At 52.4% G+C, this 16,223-nt stretch overlaps 2 protein-coding genes across 4 annotated transcripts; one reads left to right on the forward strand and one right to left on the reverse strand.

Moving 5' to 3' along the window:
* Positions 1-275: 275 nt before the first annotated feature.
* On the forward strand, positions 276-6,684 carry FNDC8 (fibronectin type III domain containing 8). The gene is made up of 4 exons (XM_032843268.1): positions 276-565; positions 3,395-3,764; positions 5,434-5,670; positions 6,236-6,684. The coding sequence occupies exons 1-4, from the start codon at positions 357-359 to the stop codon at positions 6,386-6,388; spliced, it is 969 nt and encodes a 322-aa protein (XP_032699159.1). The 5' UTR covers positions 276-356; the 3' UTR covers positions 6,389-6,684.
* Positions 6,685-8,005: 1,321 nt separating this feature from the next.
* NLE1 (notchless homolog 1) lies at positions 8,006-16,131 on the reverse strand. Of its 3 annotated transcripts, none has more exons than XM_032843253.1 (13): positions 16,081-16,131; positions 15,823-15,966; positions 14,640-14,857; positions 13,987-14,066; positions 13,100-13,176; positions 12,832-12,929; positions 12,329-12,521; positions 11,753-11,888; positions 11,559-11,605; positions 10,315-10,517; positions 9,140-9,299; positions 8,956-9,026; positions 8,006-8,337 (listed from the first exon to the last, which is right to left on the reverse strand). In XM_032843253.1, exons 1-13 carry the CDS (start codon positions 16,102-16,104, stop codon positions 8,325-8,327), a joined length of 1,464 nt encoding a protein of 487 aa, XP_032699144.1. In that variant the 5' UTR covers positions 16,105-16,131; the 3' UTR covers positions 8,006-8,324. The 3 variants fall into 3 exon arrangements, 2 of the variants coding, with proteins under 2 accessions (XP_032699144.1, XP_032699145.1); XM_032843254.1 differs by having other exon boundaries at positions 16,087-16,125; XR_004380917.1 differs by lacking the exon at positions 8,006-8,337 and having other exon boundaries at positions 10,398-10,517.
* Positions 16,132-16,223: the final 92 nt, after the last annotated feature.

Below are 16,223 nucleotides of genomic sequence, written 5' to 3' on the forward strand. Positions count from 1 at the left end.
CTTCTCTCACCACCCTGCTCCTCCTTCCCCAAGCAGCTCCCAGGGACACGGGTGGTAAGCATTTTGAGATCTTCAGAGAGAGGCAGGGCTGCTGTTAACCACAGAGCATCAGAACTGGAAGGGGCCCAAGGGGTGCTGTAGTCTGTGCCTTATACCCCACTCCTGCCATTGGCTCTGGGCAGCAGCAGCGTCAGATCAAGGGGGAGGCGGGCCCCTAATTATTACACTCAGTGATGATTATGAAGTCAGCTCATTGCACCCCCATCCCACGCTAACTAAGGGTGGGTCCACTGCCCCCAGTTTCTCTCTGCTTCCTGTCAGCTGTGTAGTGACGGCTGTGGTCCCAAACAAACAAGATGGCATCAGAGACGCTATGTAGAGTGGGAGATGGGGAAGAGGCCATGCTGAAGAAGGAAACCCTCAACGTTCTGAATGCACTCAATCAACTGTCGAAGCCCTTTCCAAACCCCAAGTCTATGAACAGGACCGTCACTACCAAAGGCCTCCCACTTTCCGCAAGGGGCAGTTTGGTTAACTTCTTGCAGGAAGATACCATCAGTCTATCGTAAGACAAAAGTCTGGTCCTTTCCTCCTTTCTAAGACCAGAGGGCAGGGGTGGGGAGAAGGGCTTGAGTTGGCTGCTTAACTGACTGAGCCACCCACGTGCCCCGTGGTTTAGTTTTATGTGCACGTTCAGTATAGTAGGTAATATGTATTTACTTTGGGTCAAGGTAAAAAAAAGATTTGAAAGCCAAACATTTTGGATTCTGTACTTTATCAGTAAATAAATAAATAATAAAATTTTAAAAAAAGGAAACACATACAAGGGTTTTCATTGTAATAGCCAAGAATTGGTAAAAATACAAATATCCATGTAATGAAAAATGTACAGCAGTTACAATGACTGAACCAAAGCTACATGTGTCAGTACAAACAATGTTGGAGTGCCTGGCTGGTTCAGTCGGTGGAGTATGTGCCTCTTGGTCTCGGGGTTGTGGGTTCAAGCCCCATGTTGGGTGCAGAGATTACTTAAAAATAAAATCTTTTTAAAAAATAAATAAAATTTTAAAAATCAATGGAGTAAAAAGAAAGCAAGCTGCTGGTCAATGTGTGATACCATTTATTTATATGAAGTTTTAAAATACGCAAAATAATTCGATGTTGCTGAAGGATAGCAGACATCGCTCACAAACCTATGGAGACACATGTATAATAATAAACACAAAACCTGAAATGTGCTGTACTGGTTACCGTGGAGTGGGAAGGTGTGGTCAGGTGGGGGACAGAAGTGTCCTGCGGGCTTTAGCTATGCTGGTGAGGTCTACTTCTGAAATTGGATGTTTGCTAAGTGGAAGCTTAATATCTCATTCTTTATTTTCTCACTTTATCATATATTCATTTTTTCCAGTTTTATTGAGATGCAGTTGGCACATAACGTTGTATCCGTGGAAGGTGTATAACATGATTTGATGTGTGCGTGTGTGTGGTGAAGTGATTGCCCCAATAAGTTCCATTTCCATCTGTCACCACTCGTGGTGACAGATTTGCCTCTTGTGATAAGAACTTTTAAGATCCGCTCTTTTAGCAAGTTTCAAATACATAATAAAGTATTATTATTTTTTGAAGATTTCATTTATTTGTTTGACAAGAGAGAGAGCAAGCACAAGCAGGCGGGATGGCAGGTAGAGGGAGAGGGAGAAGCAGGCTCCCCGCTGAGCAGGGAGCCCAATGTGGGACTCGATCCCAGGACCCTGGGATCATGACCTGAGTCAAAGGCAGACACTTAACCAACTGAGCCACCCAGGCACCCAACAATATAGTATAATTAATTATAGTTATTATACTATATAGTATATTATACTGCATAGTATATTATATTATACTGTATAGTGTATATTATATACTGTATAGTATACTGTATATTGTATGATTATTATACTGTATAGTGTATATACTCTATATTATACTGTATAATGTATATTATGCTGTATAGTTATTATACTATATAATGTATAGTTATACTGTATACAGTTATTATACTGTACACTATATAGTATATTATACTGTATAGTTATACTGTATGCTGTTATTATACTGTATAGTGTATATACTGTAAACTGCATATATTATACTGTATAGTGTATGTTATACTGTATATATTATACTATATATAGTTATTATACTGTTATACTGTATAGTATAGTTATACTGTACACTGTATAGTATATATGTATACTATATACTATACTGTATAGCATTATACTGTACACTGTATAGTGTATTATAGTTATTATACTGTATAGTTATACTGTATTATACTTTATAGTTACATATACTGTATAGTATATTATATCTGCTAATATATTATTCTTGATTATCTTGTATATGTGTAAAATATTTCATAATTTAACAAATTTTGGATGGAAGGAAAAGTTTTTGAGTGTTTACCCCAATATGTGTAAATCTTACGTGTACTATTATTAATTTTACATGCTACATATTAATATTGTTAAATGTCAGAAAACCTAAGTAGGGGCGCCTGGGTGGCTCAGTGGGTTAAGCCTGTGCCTTGGGCTCAGGTCCTGGGATCGAGCCCTGAATCGGGCTCTCTGCTCAGCAGGGAGCCTTCTTCTCTCCCTCTGCCTGCCTCTCTGCCTACTTGTGATCTCTGTCAAATAAATAAAATCTTAAAAAAAAAAAAGAAAATCTAAGTAAATAAATTAAAGATTTTATTTTTATTTATTTGTCAGAGAGAGCACACAGGCAGGCAGAATGGCAGGCAGAGAGGCAGAGGGAGAAGCAGGCTCCCTGCTGTGCAGGGAGCCCAATGTGGGACCCAATCCCAGGACACAGGGATCGTGACCCCAACTAAAGGCAGCCGCTCAACCGACTGAGCCACCCACGTGTCCCCTAAGTAAATAAATTAGTAATTACTTTTAAACAGTAGAAGTAAATACAAGTAAAGTTTAATTATTTTTCTTTTAGATACTTTCAGATATTTTTCCATACTCCCCTTAGACTGGCTTGGGACTTCCCCAGGGGTATGTACACCCCACTTTGGAAGGAGGACTTAAGGGTTGAGCACCATTTCTCAAATTGTGGTTCTCCGAATACAGGGCTCAGAATTTGTCTGAAGACCTTATTAAAGATATGTTAGCAGCTTTCCTAGTCCCATCCCAAAGTGGGGCAGGGACCAGGAATCTGCATTTTTTCAGTAAGTGCCCTGGGGTGGTTGATGCCTTGCTACAGAGTGCTAAGGATGTTCTGAGTGGTTCAGAAGCAGCTGGGGATTTTGGCTAGCAGGGCGCAAGGAGGGCCCTCGGGGAGCTTATCGGCTTTGCGGGCCGGGGCGGCGGCGGCCTCCTGCGAGCTCAACTGTCTCCCTCCCACTCAGGAAGTCGATGCCAGTGGAGGACTCTGAATGCAGCTCTGACGACACCAGCATCTCCCCCATCTCATCCACCTTGCTGAATCCCATCAAACTGGCTGTGACCCAGCCCAACAGCAGCTTCTTCGCAGGGATGCTGGAGGGCGAGCTGAACAAACTCAGCTTCTCCTCGGTGGCCAAGGAGTTAGAAAATAGGGACCTGGCCCTCTGCCCCCACCAGTCAAAATCCCAAATCGCCCCTGGGGGCCTGCTGGACCTTGACAACCCTGAGCTGGACACGGACACCTCCTCGACCCCCTCAGAGTCCTCTATAGTCATGGACGTGCCAGAGGCCCCCTTCATCTGTGAACACACCGTCAGCGATTCCACAGCCGTGGTATGTTTCCCTCTTGGTGCGTTCGGCACAGGCTCCCCCGCCGCCCCCATGTGCTAGGCGCTGAGCTGAGCTCCACAGGGTGTATGAGGACGCCCACTGCCTGCGGAGCGAGGCTGTGTTTTTAAGGACCTCCAGTGCTAGCCACAGATGGGCACTGTGCTGTAGGAAGAGCTTAGATCAAGGGTCACCAGGAATTCAGAGGGAAAGAAACATTATTTCTGGGTGCAGGAATACGCTTGGTGGCTTTGGCAACATTAGAGCTGGGACACAGAGGTAGGATGTGAATGTCCACGGATGGGAGAATGGTGTTCCGTGGACGGGCTGACACGAGGAACGCCTCACAGGTGTGAACATGTGGGAGCAAACATTCAGGTCTCAATCCGGGGCTTCTCACAATATTCAGTAGCTGCAGATCCAATCATCATGTTAAAAATGAGGTTCCCGGGGCTCATCCCCGGATACTCTGACTCAGTAGGTCTGCCTGGGGGCCTGCAAATCTGCACCACTAACAAACTCCCAGATGGTGCCGATGGACCGTGGGCCCCAGGCCGAATAGTACTGTTGTAGAGGCCAGGACAGCAAACAGAGGGGAAAATTAGTCCAGAGTCATTTCTTCAGAGGTCCTGCACTGTTAGGCTACTATAGACTTTTCTGTAAGTGGTAGAGAACAGCTTTTGCAAAGCTTTGTATCTGGCTGTGGATGGAATTTGAGCTGTATTTTATTTTTATTTTTTAAAGATTTTATTTATTCATTTGACAGAGATCACAAGTAGGCAGAGAGGCAGGCAGAGAGAGAGAGGGGGAAGCAGGCTCCCTGCTGAGCAGAGACCCCCCCCCCCCAATGCGGGGCTCGATCCCAGGACCCTGGGATCATGACCTGAGCTGAAGGCAGAGGCTTTAACCCACTGAGCCACCCAGGTGCCCCACTGAGCTGTGTTTTAGGAAGATAGATCTGGAAGTCCCCAACGAGCAGTGTCTCTCAAAGTGTCGTTCTCAGACCACCAACAGCGTCAGCACCACACCGCAACATGTTAGCAATTTAAATTCTCATCCCCTCTACCTCCCCCATGGGCCTATCGAATCAGAAACTGTGGGGGCCTGCAATCTGTTTCACTGAGTCCCTCTAGCATATCCTGATGCACACCCAAGTTTGAGACCCGCTTGCCTAGATGGTGGGGAAACTGGGAATGGGAGACCAGACAGGAGACAGCAGGGCCAGGAATCTGCAGTGTTACAGAAACTCCCTGAGCTCTTAGCCAGGCTCGGCAACCACCGTCGTAGCCCGAAGTATGTGGCCTCTGGAGCTACCCGTTTGAACTTTGGATCTGGCATTCTGTGTGACCCCAGGCCAGCCACTTGTCCTCTCTGAGCTTGTAACCTCATTTGCAATGAGCAAGGTAGACAAGATGAACTTTAAGGGTCCTCTCAACTAGTCTAGAAGAAATATGTGATGGGGATACACTCTGAGGTGGGTGGGGGTACCCAAGGAGTCACCTATGCTGCAGGGCGGTGGAGTCCCTTACACTTTCCATCGGCCCTGCGTCAGCCCTGGGAGGGGCAGGGGATGGGAGTGGGGCACTCAGACCCATGGCTGAGGGGGTGGGAGGGAGGAGAGGACAGCCTGGAGCAGGCCTGATGAGAAGCCGGTGGGGGGGCTCTCTTCCTCTAGATTTCCTGGACCTATGCCCTGGGCAAGCAGCAGGTCAGTTTCTACCAGGTCCTGTTGCAGGAGGTGGCCAGGACACACGACAATGAGCCACCCAAGGCCAAGAATCGCCCGTGGATCTTCAACAAGATCTTGGGCACCACCGTCAAGCTGATGGAGCTGAAGCCTAACACGACTTACTGCCTCACCGTACGCGCCGCCAACACAGCCGGGGTGGGGAAGTGGTGCAAGCCCTACAAAGTGAGCCCTGGGAGAAGAGAGCCTGGGGCGGGTGGGGGAGGCAGGGAGAGAGGTCTGAGCCAGGGGTTTGGGAGGCTGGGGATGCCCTGATGACCCCACAGCTCATCTTCCTGCTGGCTGTCTTTCTGCCTGGAAGAATGAGCATGAATTCCAGGCTGCTTTCTGCCAGGAGGTGGAAGGACTAAGCCCCTCTGGGGCCCCCTGGGGAATGCAAACTAATCTATTCACCAGCCTCTCTCTAATGTTTAGCTTCCACCGTTAGCTTTGGGATTCTTCAACTCAGTACCAAGACTTGAGAGCAGGCTGGGGAGTGAAGGACATTGAGGGAAACATAGGGCAGAGGTGAAAGGGGGACAAAGAAGGGAAGGGAGGTGGGCAGGGGTGTTGGGGTGGGTGCTTCCAGCCCTGGGGCTGGAAACCTCACACAATAGGGAAGGCACAGGTTCACATCCTTTTAGGGATCCATGAGCAGGTGGTAAGGTTCTCCAAGACCCCATTTGGCCAACAAAGAGCTGAGCCAGGTCAGGTCTGGGAAGGAATCTTGAAGGGTTTTGTTTTATTCCAGTTTGCAACCGTGGCCACTGACTTGAACAGCTTCCCTGAGAACAACCCAATCCAGATCACCGTGCAGCGCAAGGAACCCCAGAGGAAAACCGTGTCCCTTGGGCTGGAGGACATGCGGAAGCTCGAAGATCTGGAATACCTGTTTCCCTACTAAGGGGGCCCCAGGAAGCCCCTCGACTACCTTCAGCTTCAGCCCAGGGCTCTCAGGAACCAGAATTGTGAAATGGGACCACCAGCACCATGCCAGGGAACCGCTGACCAGCCCGCCTGGGGCTTGGTGGCCGTGGTCCCCAAACTCCACCTCTGGGTTGGGGCCAAGGCTAGACAGGAGCTCCACTCGCCTGGAGATGCCAGAGGCCAGGTCAGGTCAGCCACTGCCCACAGCCACTAGGCATCCCCCTCCCCAGATTTGGACTGGGTCCAGATCCCTCATTAAAGCACTGCAGGCCACCCAGCACCCTGAGTTCTGCTTCATGCCGACAGTAGGGCTGGCTGCCATCCACCCTTCTGGCTTCTGCCAGGACTGGAAGTCCGGCTCGGGATTAGAGGACACGGAACACAAGGGTGGCCGGGCAGTGGGATCCTATCCCCACCTACTGTTTGGCTCTGTCAACACCACCCCTTGCCCTGTGTGAGAACAGATGTTACTCAAAGACCGGGACAAACGGCCATGCTGGACAGAGGTGGTGGCAGCCTGTAGCTTGTCAACACCAGACCCGGGCTCGGGAAGGACGGGGGCAAAGTGCACAGTTTGGGGGTGCAATCTGATTTCCTCCTGGTTCTTCCTGGATGTGAGGGCATGGACAAACCATTTAAGCTCCCCAGGCTGTATCAGGGATGCGAGAACCCTACAAGCACAATGGCAGGGTTACCGCGAGGCTGCCATGAGCGCACCACAGAGCAAGGGCCCATGCAGGGTAGGAACTCGGCAGTCGGCACCCCCTTTGCCCTTTGTGCAGCCTCAGTGCGGAGACCTCCGTGCCAGGTGGAGACTGAGAAGCACAGCCAGACCTGAGAGCATGGTGGGGGGAGGGAGAAGGGGTTAGAAACACCATGGTCATGGTCCTGAGTAGTCTATACAAGGTCATTTTTGAAATTCACCCTAAGCAGATTGCCTGAGCATCAGAACAGGAGAAAATGGAGGCAGGATGCTTGCAAGGCAAGGTTCTGGTCGAGTCTGAGGACATCCGGTGGGATTCCCTCCATTCCGTGAAAGCCCTCCTGGGCCAAAGAATCATGGTCCCCTCTCCCGCCTCACCCACTGCTGCTGCAGTGCCCCGCCCTGCACGCTCTGGGACCGCCGGGACAGCTGTCACCTTCCACTCTGTACCCCGAGCGCCCAGCACAGGGCTCGCTGCACAGTGGGACCTCGAGAAGAGTGCTGTGTGGGAGGGGGCAGAGGAGAGCACATCACCCCATGGTGATGAAGGTTCTCTGATCTCTGCTGTCCAGCAGCCGTATACTAGCGTCGCAGGACTGCATTCCTAGCCACCCGGGACTCTGGGGAACGGAGACAGCTGCACGTGGCTGGCATCTACCATATCGGACAGCGTGGGCTCAGTTTTCCTCTGGCCACCATCCTGCGGTTTCAGCTAGTCTCCCCGCCTCAACTGGCCTCTCCCTCGTAGGCACAGGAGAGAGAAGAGAAGCAACTTCCCCATTAGTAGCTTCCACCGTTTCGGTGCAGCCCAGAGGGAGGGGTTAGGCAAACTGACGTAGCAGAGTCCTCTGGTGAGCCTTGGGATTCTAGGACAAGGAACCACAACCTGAGTACACAAAATAGAAGCGATTTATTTGGTCACAGAATCTCGGGTCTGACACTGAACAGAAAGAACATTTAGGAAAGAAGGGGCGGCAGCAGGGCTCCATAGCCTGGCCCCCACCAGCGACGGGATGGCCAAGGGCTGAGCTCACTGGTAGTCCCCCGGGACCTCTGCTCTCCGGCTCTGGGGAGGGACCCCACTGGGGGCTGTCCAAGGACAGCAGGCCATGCTCATTAGCAGAGTCACAACCTTGACCTTTGGTCTGTGTCGAGGCAGGCAGCTGGCAGAGGCAAGTGCAGGCAGGAGTCCCCAAGAACTTGGGATTTTTCATCTTCTCCATCTGTGGGAGGAGGGGAGGGAAAAGCATGGAGATCTCATCTTGGGAAGGGAGGCTGCCAGATAATCCCAGGAGCCCATGACAGGGGAGAGCCTGTGGTTCACTCAGTCATCAAAAGCCTGGCTATCATCTCTGCTCCAGCTACCCAAAGTCAGGCGAGGTATCCACTGCCTGCCCCGGCCAGGGCCTCATCCCAGGGCCTGGCTGCTCGCATGTCCACGAGGGTCATCTAATGCAAACAATGACGGTTCTTTACAAGTACACACGCTTCAGCTTCCCAAGGGCGTTCACCTATCTTTGATCGCCCCGTCTGCTGAAGCTTGGTAACTCCCATGAGGCAGGTGAACCGCACACTCTTCAAGACCGCACAGTGAAAGCCAGAGCCAGGACTGGAAGTGAGAACTACTGCCTCCTGCTGGAGGGCCCCTGGGCTCCCCGCCCCGGGAGAGCACTGTCAGGGTCTCCCATATTCCCTGGAATTCCACACCCGCCCTCTTAACCACCAAGAGAACCTGGCGCCACACACGGTCTTTGGCCCCTGGAGAGCCCTCGGAATTCACCAGAAGGGAAAGGTGTCAAGAGTGACCGACTTGAGGGCAGGAGAGCCAAGCACACACTCACATCCGGAGGCATTTGTCCTTTCCACCACTTGCCACCCTCTGGCCATCCGGACTCCAGTCAACAGCATATACCTAAACAGAGGTGGGGGTTGTGGGAGGCAGGTCAGTAAAGAGGGTGGGGGGCAGAAGGGCCAGGCTTCAACCCCACCGCCCACCCCACTTCTGCTCACAAGGGTCAGCCATACCTCATCCGCGTGGCCTGGCAGGTCTGCGGCCAGCTTCTGGGCCTTCACATCCCACACCTTCAGCGTGCTGTCACTGCTGCCGCTGACCAGGAGCCGGCTGTCGGCTGACCATGCGATCTGGTACACAGCGGCCACGTGGCCACGCAGGGAAGCCAGGTACCTGGGACAGGAAAAGGGGGAAGACGGGTATTAGGTCTTCGAACTTGTCTGAAGGGGCCTCTATTCCGATGGCAGTGGTTCTCAACCTTAGTTACACATTGAGAATTACCTGGGAATGTTTACAAAATCTCACTGCCTAGCCCCTATCCCAGGGTAATCATTACCAAGGGCATAAAGATTTTATAAAACTTTCCCAAATGAGCTGCTTCTAGGGGGCCTCTTGCCAGGCCTCTGTACCTGCACAACTTTGCCTGACTTAGAATCCAAAGGAACCCCCTGCTTAGCCCCCCGTCTAACAGCCCCTAACGCAGCTGCCTGCTGGCAGGTGGCATGGAATAATAATAGGCCAGGCCCATCTAGAACTTTCTGACCAATACAGATTAGCTACGTCTATTTGGACAAGATTAGGCCTCTCTGAGTCCATTACCTATCTTGAAAAAGAAGGGCTGCCATGTGGCCCCAGCAAGGGTCTCCCTCATCCCCTTTCTCTTCTTGCCTGTGCCTTTGCCTCTCCTCTGATCTAGTTCACCTCAAGACCATGGTGCCTCATTACACCATTGCTTCTCAGACTTTAATGGGAGCAGACTCACCCAGTGACCTTGTGAAAATCCAGATTCTTATTCACAAGGTTGGGGTGGGGCCCGAGGTCTGGCATTACTATGGAGCTCCCGGATGCTGCTGCTTCCAGTGTGCGGACCACACTTGGAGGCGGCCCAGGAAATGACTACACCCCAAACCTGCACTTCTGCCGTACGCCTGGCCGTCTTAAGGTCATTTCTCTCCTTTGATATGAAAGGAGCTAGCATTTCAGTGTCCATTTACTGCCAGTTCTAAATATATCATCTCACATGACCTGGTAATGAAGCTGAGAGGTAGGGGTCTTCATGTAACAAAAGAGGAAACAGAGGCTCGGAATATCTAACTGCTTGCCAAGGCCACACAGCCAGTATGTGGCAGAGCCAAGCTCCTGCCAGAAGACTAGGGCCCTTCCTCTCCCTCCCCACGCCCCCACTCACTTGCCCGTCCTGCCGTCCCACAGTTTGATGGACTTGTCGAAGGAGGCGCTGGCGACAATGCGCGAGTCAGGGGAGAAGAGCACCTGGTTGATGAGGGCTTGGTGTCCCGTCATCCGTGCAAGGGGCTTCTTGTCCTCTGCTGGGAACCACAGGAACAAGGTGAAGTCGTCTGAGCCAGACACCAGCCTCTCTGGGCCCTGGCCCTAGGAGAGGCAGAAAGCACATTGTGTTGGACATGGCTTCAGACAGGAGAGCCCCACCTTGGCAGCAAACACACCCCTGATGACCCCACACCAGCACAGAGGCTGGCACTAGGAGAAGTGAGGCCTGGCCAGCTACTGACTCACCTGGGGCCCCTGACAAGTCACTCCCCACAAAAGGAAGCTTTATGCACATGGAATGATTTTTAATCACTGTACATAATTATGAGAAAAAGCAAGGTACAGAATAGCATGTTTAAAAAAGAGAAGGATTAGGGCGCCTGGATGGCTCAGTTGGTTAAGTGTCCCACTCTTGATTTCGGTTCAGGTCATGATCTCAGGATCATAGAATTGAGCCCCAAAACAGGCTCCATGCTGGGCATGGAGCCTGCTTAAGATTCTCTCTCTTCTTTGCAAACCCTGCCACTCCCACTCTCTCTCTCAAAAAAGGGATATTACATGTGGATTTGTATGCGTGTATATGTATGAAGTCTCTGGAAGGAAACAGAATGCGTCTAGAAGGAATGGAAGGGCAACACATGGAGATGGGAGACTTTTTCACTATCTACCTTTTTGTGTTCTTTGCTCCCTGGAGCACATAAAATGTGTTACTTTGAATAAAATAAAAAAGAGAGGTGCTTGGGTGGCTCAGTTGGTTGAGCGCCCAACTCTTGGTTTCAGCTCAGGTCATGACCTCGGGGTCGTGGGACCGAGCCCTGTGTCAGGCTCCATGTTCAGCAGGAAGACTGCTTGAGATTCTCTCTCTCCCTCTCCACCCCTCCCACCGCCACTCGTGCTAGTGCTCCCTCTCTCAAATAAATAGATCTTGAAAAAAAAAGAAAATGTAATAAATAGATAAGCAAATAAATGAAACAAAATGATGAAAATGATCCCTATGTATTAGGATTTTAGGAGTGCAAACTAGGATCATCACAAACTTTCTGGAAAAGCAAAGTGGGGAGGGGCCTGAGTGTCTGCAGCGTTGCAGGGACCCGTGGAGGATGAGAACAGAGCTGGGCATGCCGGTGGCCAGCAAACACTCACCCGCACAAGGTTGTATCGCCTCTGAGCCCTGTCCTTCAACTCCTGCACTGTGGCCAGGTACCGGAGGGGAGAGGAGATGAGGAGGCCGATTAGAAAATCCCATGCCAATGGCAAACACTCCGGCTCAGGTCTGAATCCCGCACCCTAAGCCAGAGAAGCGGCTCCTTCCCAGGCAGCCCTCCCCGCCCACTCACAGGACCCCTGGAGGTCTTGGGCGTTCACTGAGGCCTCAGCTGGCTCAAAGGCGCCTGTGCGCAGGGCGTAATCGGTGCTGAGCGCCATGGTATTCACCCAGTGGCCGTGGCCTTGCAGAGTTCGGCACAGCACACCCTAGGGCAGAGGGAGTCAGGTCAGACACACTCCCACCCCACTCTCCACCCTAGGGAACCAGTACCCCCAGGTTAGCCCCAGAGACAGTGATGCAGGACTCAGAATCAGGATCCTCATTCACTGTGATCCTAATCAAGTCCCCCGCTCTGGGCTCAAGTCTCTCCTGATGTCTAAAATGAGCATACTGGGCCAGATCACGGTTTCTAGAAGTATGTTTCAAGGGAAGGAAGTGAAGGATATAAGAATACATGGGCTCCAGTCAGGTAACTCAGGCTTCCTGCAGTAGGAACATCTGGGCCGTGCTAACACTGGAATCTCCACTATCATGAGCACCAACCACAGGACCCACTGGCCAACGTGCCTTCCAGCCCTGGCACCCTGTGGCCTGAGATTTCCCCAGGAAGGGTTCTGGACCCTCCCACCCCCACGCTGGCTCTTACATCGTGAGCCCTCCAGACTTTGATGGTGCGGTCCTGGGAGGCAGAGTAGAGAAGGCCGTCCCCTCCCCACCGGAGACAGGTGACTGACTGCGTGTGCCCGGTGAGGATGCACTCACAGCGGCCCACAGTCGTATCCCAGACCCGCACGCTGCCATCCTTAGAGCTGCTGGCCACATAGCGGCACTCTGGGTTCCTGGAAAGCGGGAGATGCGACCTCACTTCTGACCTGGCAATGCCCACAGCACCTCCCCACGCTTAGCTCGAAAGCCGGGGACAATGACGCGACAGCTTCCTGACCCACAATTAAGCTGCATTGCAAGGCGCTCTCAGACCCCACAATGAGCAGGCCCTCTCAAGCAGCAACACAGGCTTAGAACACCTGCCCCACCGCCCCCCATGCCATTACTGTCCGTCAGGCTGGCCGTCTCGCCCCTGCAGCAGGGGAGAGGACAGTTTTGAACCCCAAGCTCCTCATCCCCCCCAACTCCATCAGTGTCACTTACGCATGGAGGGGCTCCCAGCTCAGGCCTGTGATCCACTTGCTGTGGCCAGCAAGGGGCCTGCCCACCTGCTTCCCTGTGTCTGGGTCCCACAGGAGAATCTGAAGGACAGAAGCTTACTGAATAACCCTCCCCAAAATGTCCCTGGGCCCACCAGGGGTCCCCACTCACTGCCCCCAACCCACCTTTCCCTGAGGACCCCTGAACCTGATTTGACCCAACTAGGAACGGAGCCCAGAGTCCCTGCCTAGTTACCCTGACCACCACCTACCTGGCCATTCTTGCAGCCTGAGGCCAGCTTCTTGCCATCTGGGGACCAGGATATGCTAAGCACCCAGTGTCTGTGTCCTAGGAAAGCAGGGGAGGGAGAAAGGAGGGAGCACATCTGTCTCTATTCCCTGTGCCTAGCATTGCCTGACCCTCCTCAACTAGTCCCCGAATAAATGAGCAGTTGAACCAAAGGAGATGAGGGAGGGTTTCAGGCAAAGGGAGAACCCACCCCAAGTGCTAAAGCCACGCATTCTGCTGCAGAAATAGCATTTCCACTTTCTATTAATTCCTTACACGATAAATGCTATAAAGCATTTGCACACATGTCCTCCTCTATAATTCTCATGACAGCTCTAAGGTATGCAGCAAGAACGATCCCCAATTTTTCAGATGATAAGAGTGAAGCTTAGGGAGCACGACCTATGCACACAAGGTCACCCAACTAGCGTGTGGTCCCCAGGCCAGAAGCATCAGCGCCAGCTGGGGCCCTGACATGCAGATTTTCGGGCCACATCTCAGAACTGAGGAGACCAAAACTCTGGGGGTGGGGCCCAGCAATCTGTATGTTAACAAGCCTCCCAGCTGATTCTGATGCACAGTCAAGTCTGAGAACCACTGTGGTAGAGGTTGGATGAAGCCAGGTTCTCCTTGCTACTAGCCGTCAGCACAACCCACAACCCCACACTGATTCTCTAGTCCAGTCTCTGTTTGTTTGCATGTGGCTGGTCGGGCTCGAAGGGGCGGTCTCTACCTAGAAACGGGCAGCTGCTAGCTGGCTATGAAAGGCCTGAATCAGTTCCGGGACTCCTTAGGAACAAAAAGGCTGAGTAAATGATCACCCACCCGCCCATGGGTTAAGACTCCCTACATAGCTAATTGCAGACTGACCCTGGCATGTGAAATGCGGTGTCTCGGTGCTGAGATCCCAGAAGCGCACAGTGGTGTCTCCGGAGCCACTGGCCAGGTACCTGGGGAAGAAGAGAGGCCACCTCATCTCTGCAGTGGGGACAAGGGGTAGGGCCTACACCAGAACACTGCACATGTGAGTTTCTGCTGCCTAGTCAACTGTCTTCTGGGTACCGAATCTGGGGCTGGACTTTTCTCTCTCCCCCGAGAAGGAGAAATGTAACACTGATACCATCTTGGAGAAGACCCCAGGCGGTCATTTCTCTTCTTTTCCTTTCTAAAAGGAATGGTCATAGCTATAACCAGGTTTGAAGCTTCTCATTATCCTCGTACCATTGCAAAAAGCGAAGAAACTCAGTTTCACAGATGATGAATTAAGTTAGAAAAGTGGCTTGTCTGGGTCCCACAGCTAGGGAGTTTGCAACTCAGCTCTCCTGAGATCAAGTCCAGGAAGGACGTCTTCCAAGGTGGGTGTCCTTTAAGACCAAACCCCACTGGGGATGTCCCTTACTTGCAATTTGTGCCCAGAGCTCAGGTCTTTGACAGGCAGTCTACGGATTTTAACTTGGGGGTACCCTCCCCACCCCAACCTGAGGCTGCCCTCCCACACTCCATGATTCTGCAGCTGTCCTTACTTTCCTGTGGGGCTGAAGGCCACAGAAATGACCGCCTCGCTGTGACCTTCCAAAGAGCTGGTGCAACGGGTCACAGCACGGACCCTGAAGATGGCCTGTGGCTGGTAGATGATGTCAAGGACCTTCTCTGTCTCCACTGCCTGTGACTCCAGCGTCTTCCCCAGTGACGAGATGATCTCAGCATCGTGGACATAGAAAGCCAGTGGCAGGGGATCCTCCTGGAGGGCAATGGCAAAGGGCACTCCTCCATCAAAGGATAGGCAGAAGAGCTCCCCACTGAGCTGTGGGCCGGTGGTGCTTTACTATTTTCTCTTTGGGATACCCCCCACCATGCCCACTGAGCAAGGCCTTTTTAATCCTCAAACAGTAAATGCAGGACAATTACATAGTACTTTAAAATTCTTTATCTTTATCTTAAAATAACCGGGAGAAGTAGGCATCAATACTCCCACCTGACAGATGAGAAAACTGAGGCTCAGAGCAGCTACAGGTTATTAGCCCAATGTCCTACTGCTAATGACTAGTTCAAGTGCTTCAGAAAGTCCTTAATTAGCGTTAATATACAGGATTACGCAGCGTCTTCTAAATCATCACACATGCCCTACAATGTGTTAAGAAGCATCCAAAAAACTGGTTGAAAATGCAGACTGTGCTTTACCCCCAGAGTCCTGGTGTAGTAAATCCGGGGTGGGGTCCAGTTACTGTGTTTTTTTAAGCCCCTAGACCCACCGGAGGGCAGCATTTTGATAAACCCTGGCTTAGAAGAGCAAGGGTCGTGAATCTGACATTTGGGTTCCAGTTCCAAAGCCACCACCTACTGCGTGGCACCGTACAAATCACTGAATGCCTCCCGGCCACCCTGTAAAATGGGGATATTAACGAGGAGCTATGGAGTGGAATCAGACGATGCACCCAATGCGTTTAAAATGCGGTTTCTCTCCCCAGCTGGACCCTGCTGGTCGGCGCACAAAGCGCTGTCACACTAATTAGATTAGATCTCCTGATCCTCCCCCGAAGTAGGCGGCCCTGCCGCGGACGAGGCGCCAGGGTGGTTCACCCACTGTCGTTCAGCAGTGGGACCCCCGAACCCCGGACCTTGGGTCTCCCGATCCCCTGCGGGCGGGACTCGGGCAGGGCGAACCGCCCAGCGGAGGGATAGGGGGCAGCCCCGGCCGCCGCTCACCTGGGCCAGCAGCGCGTTGCACACGAGCTGCAGCTTGTCCGGGGTGATGTCCACCGGCACGTCGAACGGGGAGCCCAGCACCTGCCCGCCCTCATCCTGGAACTGCACCAGCAGCCGCTGCACGTCGCCCGCCGCCGCCTCGTCCTGCGCCCACAAGTGCGGGGGTCAGCCACACCGCCCGACCGGAGAGCCCCCACTGCCGCCTCCCTCCGGCCTTAGGGACCCTGGACCCGAGCGCCCCCGCCCGCACTCACGCACACCCACCGCCGTAGCGGCCGCCATCCCGCGTCCCCACGTGGAGGAGAAACACTCCGGCGGGACGGAGCGCCGCCCCCGAGGTCGGGCGGCGCGTCAGTCCGCGACAACGCCCTCTGGTGTGGCGGAGGGGAAGTGCACGCCGT

Source organism: Lontra canadensis, unplaced genomic scaffold (genome assembly GCF_010015895.1).
Source record: "Lontra canadensis isolate GAN:19392208 unplaced genomic scaffold, GSC_riverotter_1.0 scaffold137, whole genome shotgun sequence".
NCBI classification, from domain to species: domain Eukaryota; kingdom Metazoa; phylum Chordata; class Mammalia; order Carnivora; family Mustelidae; genus Lontra; species Lontra canadensis.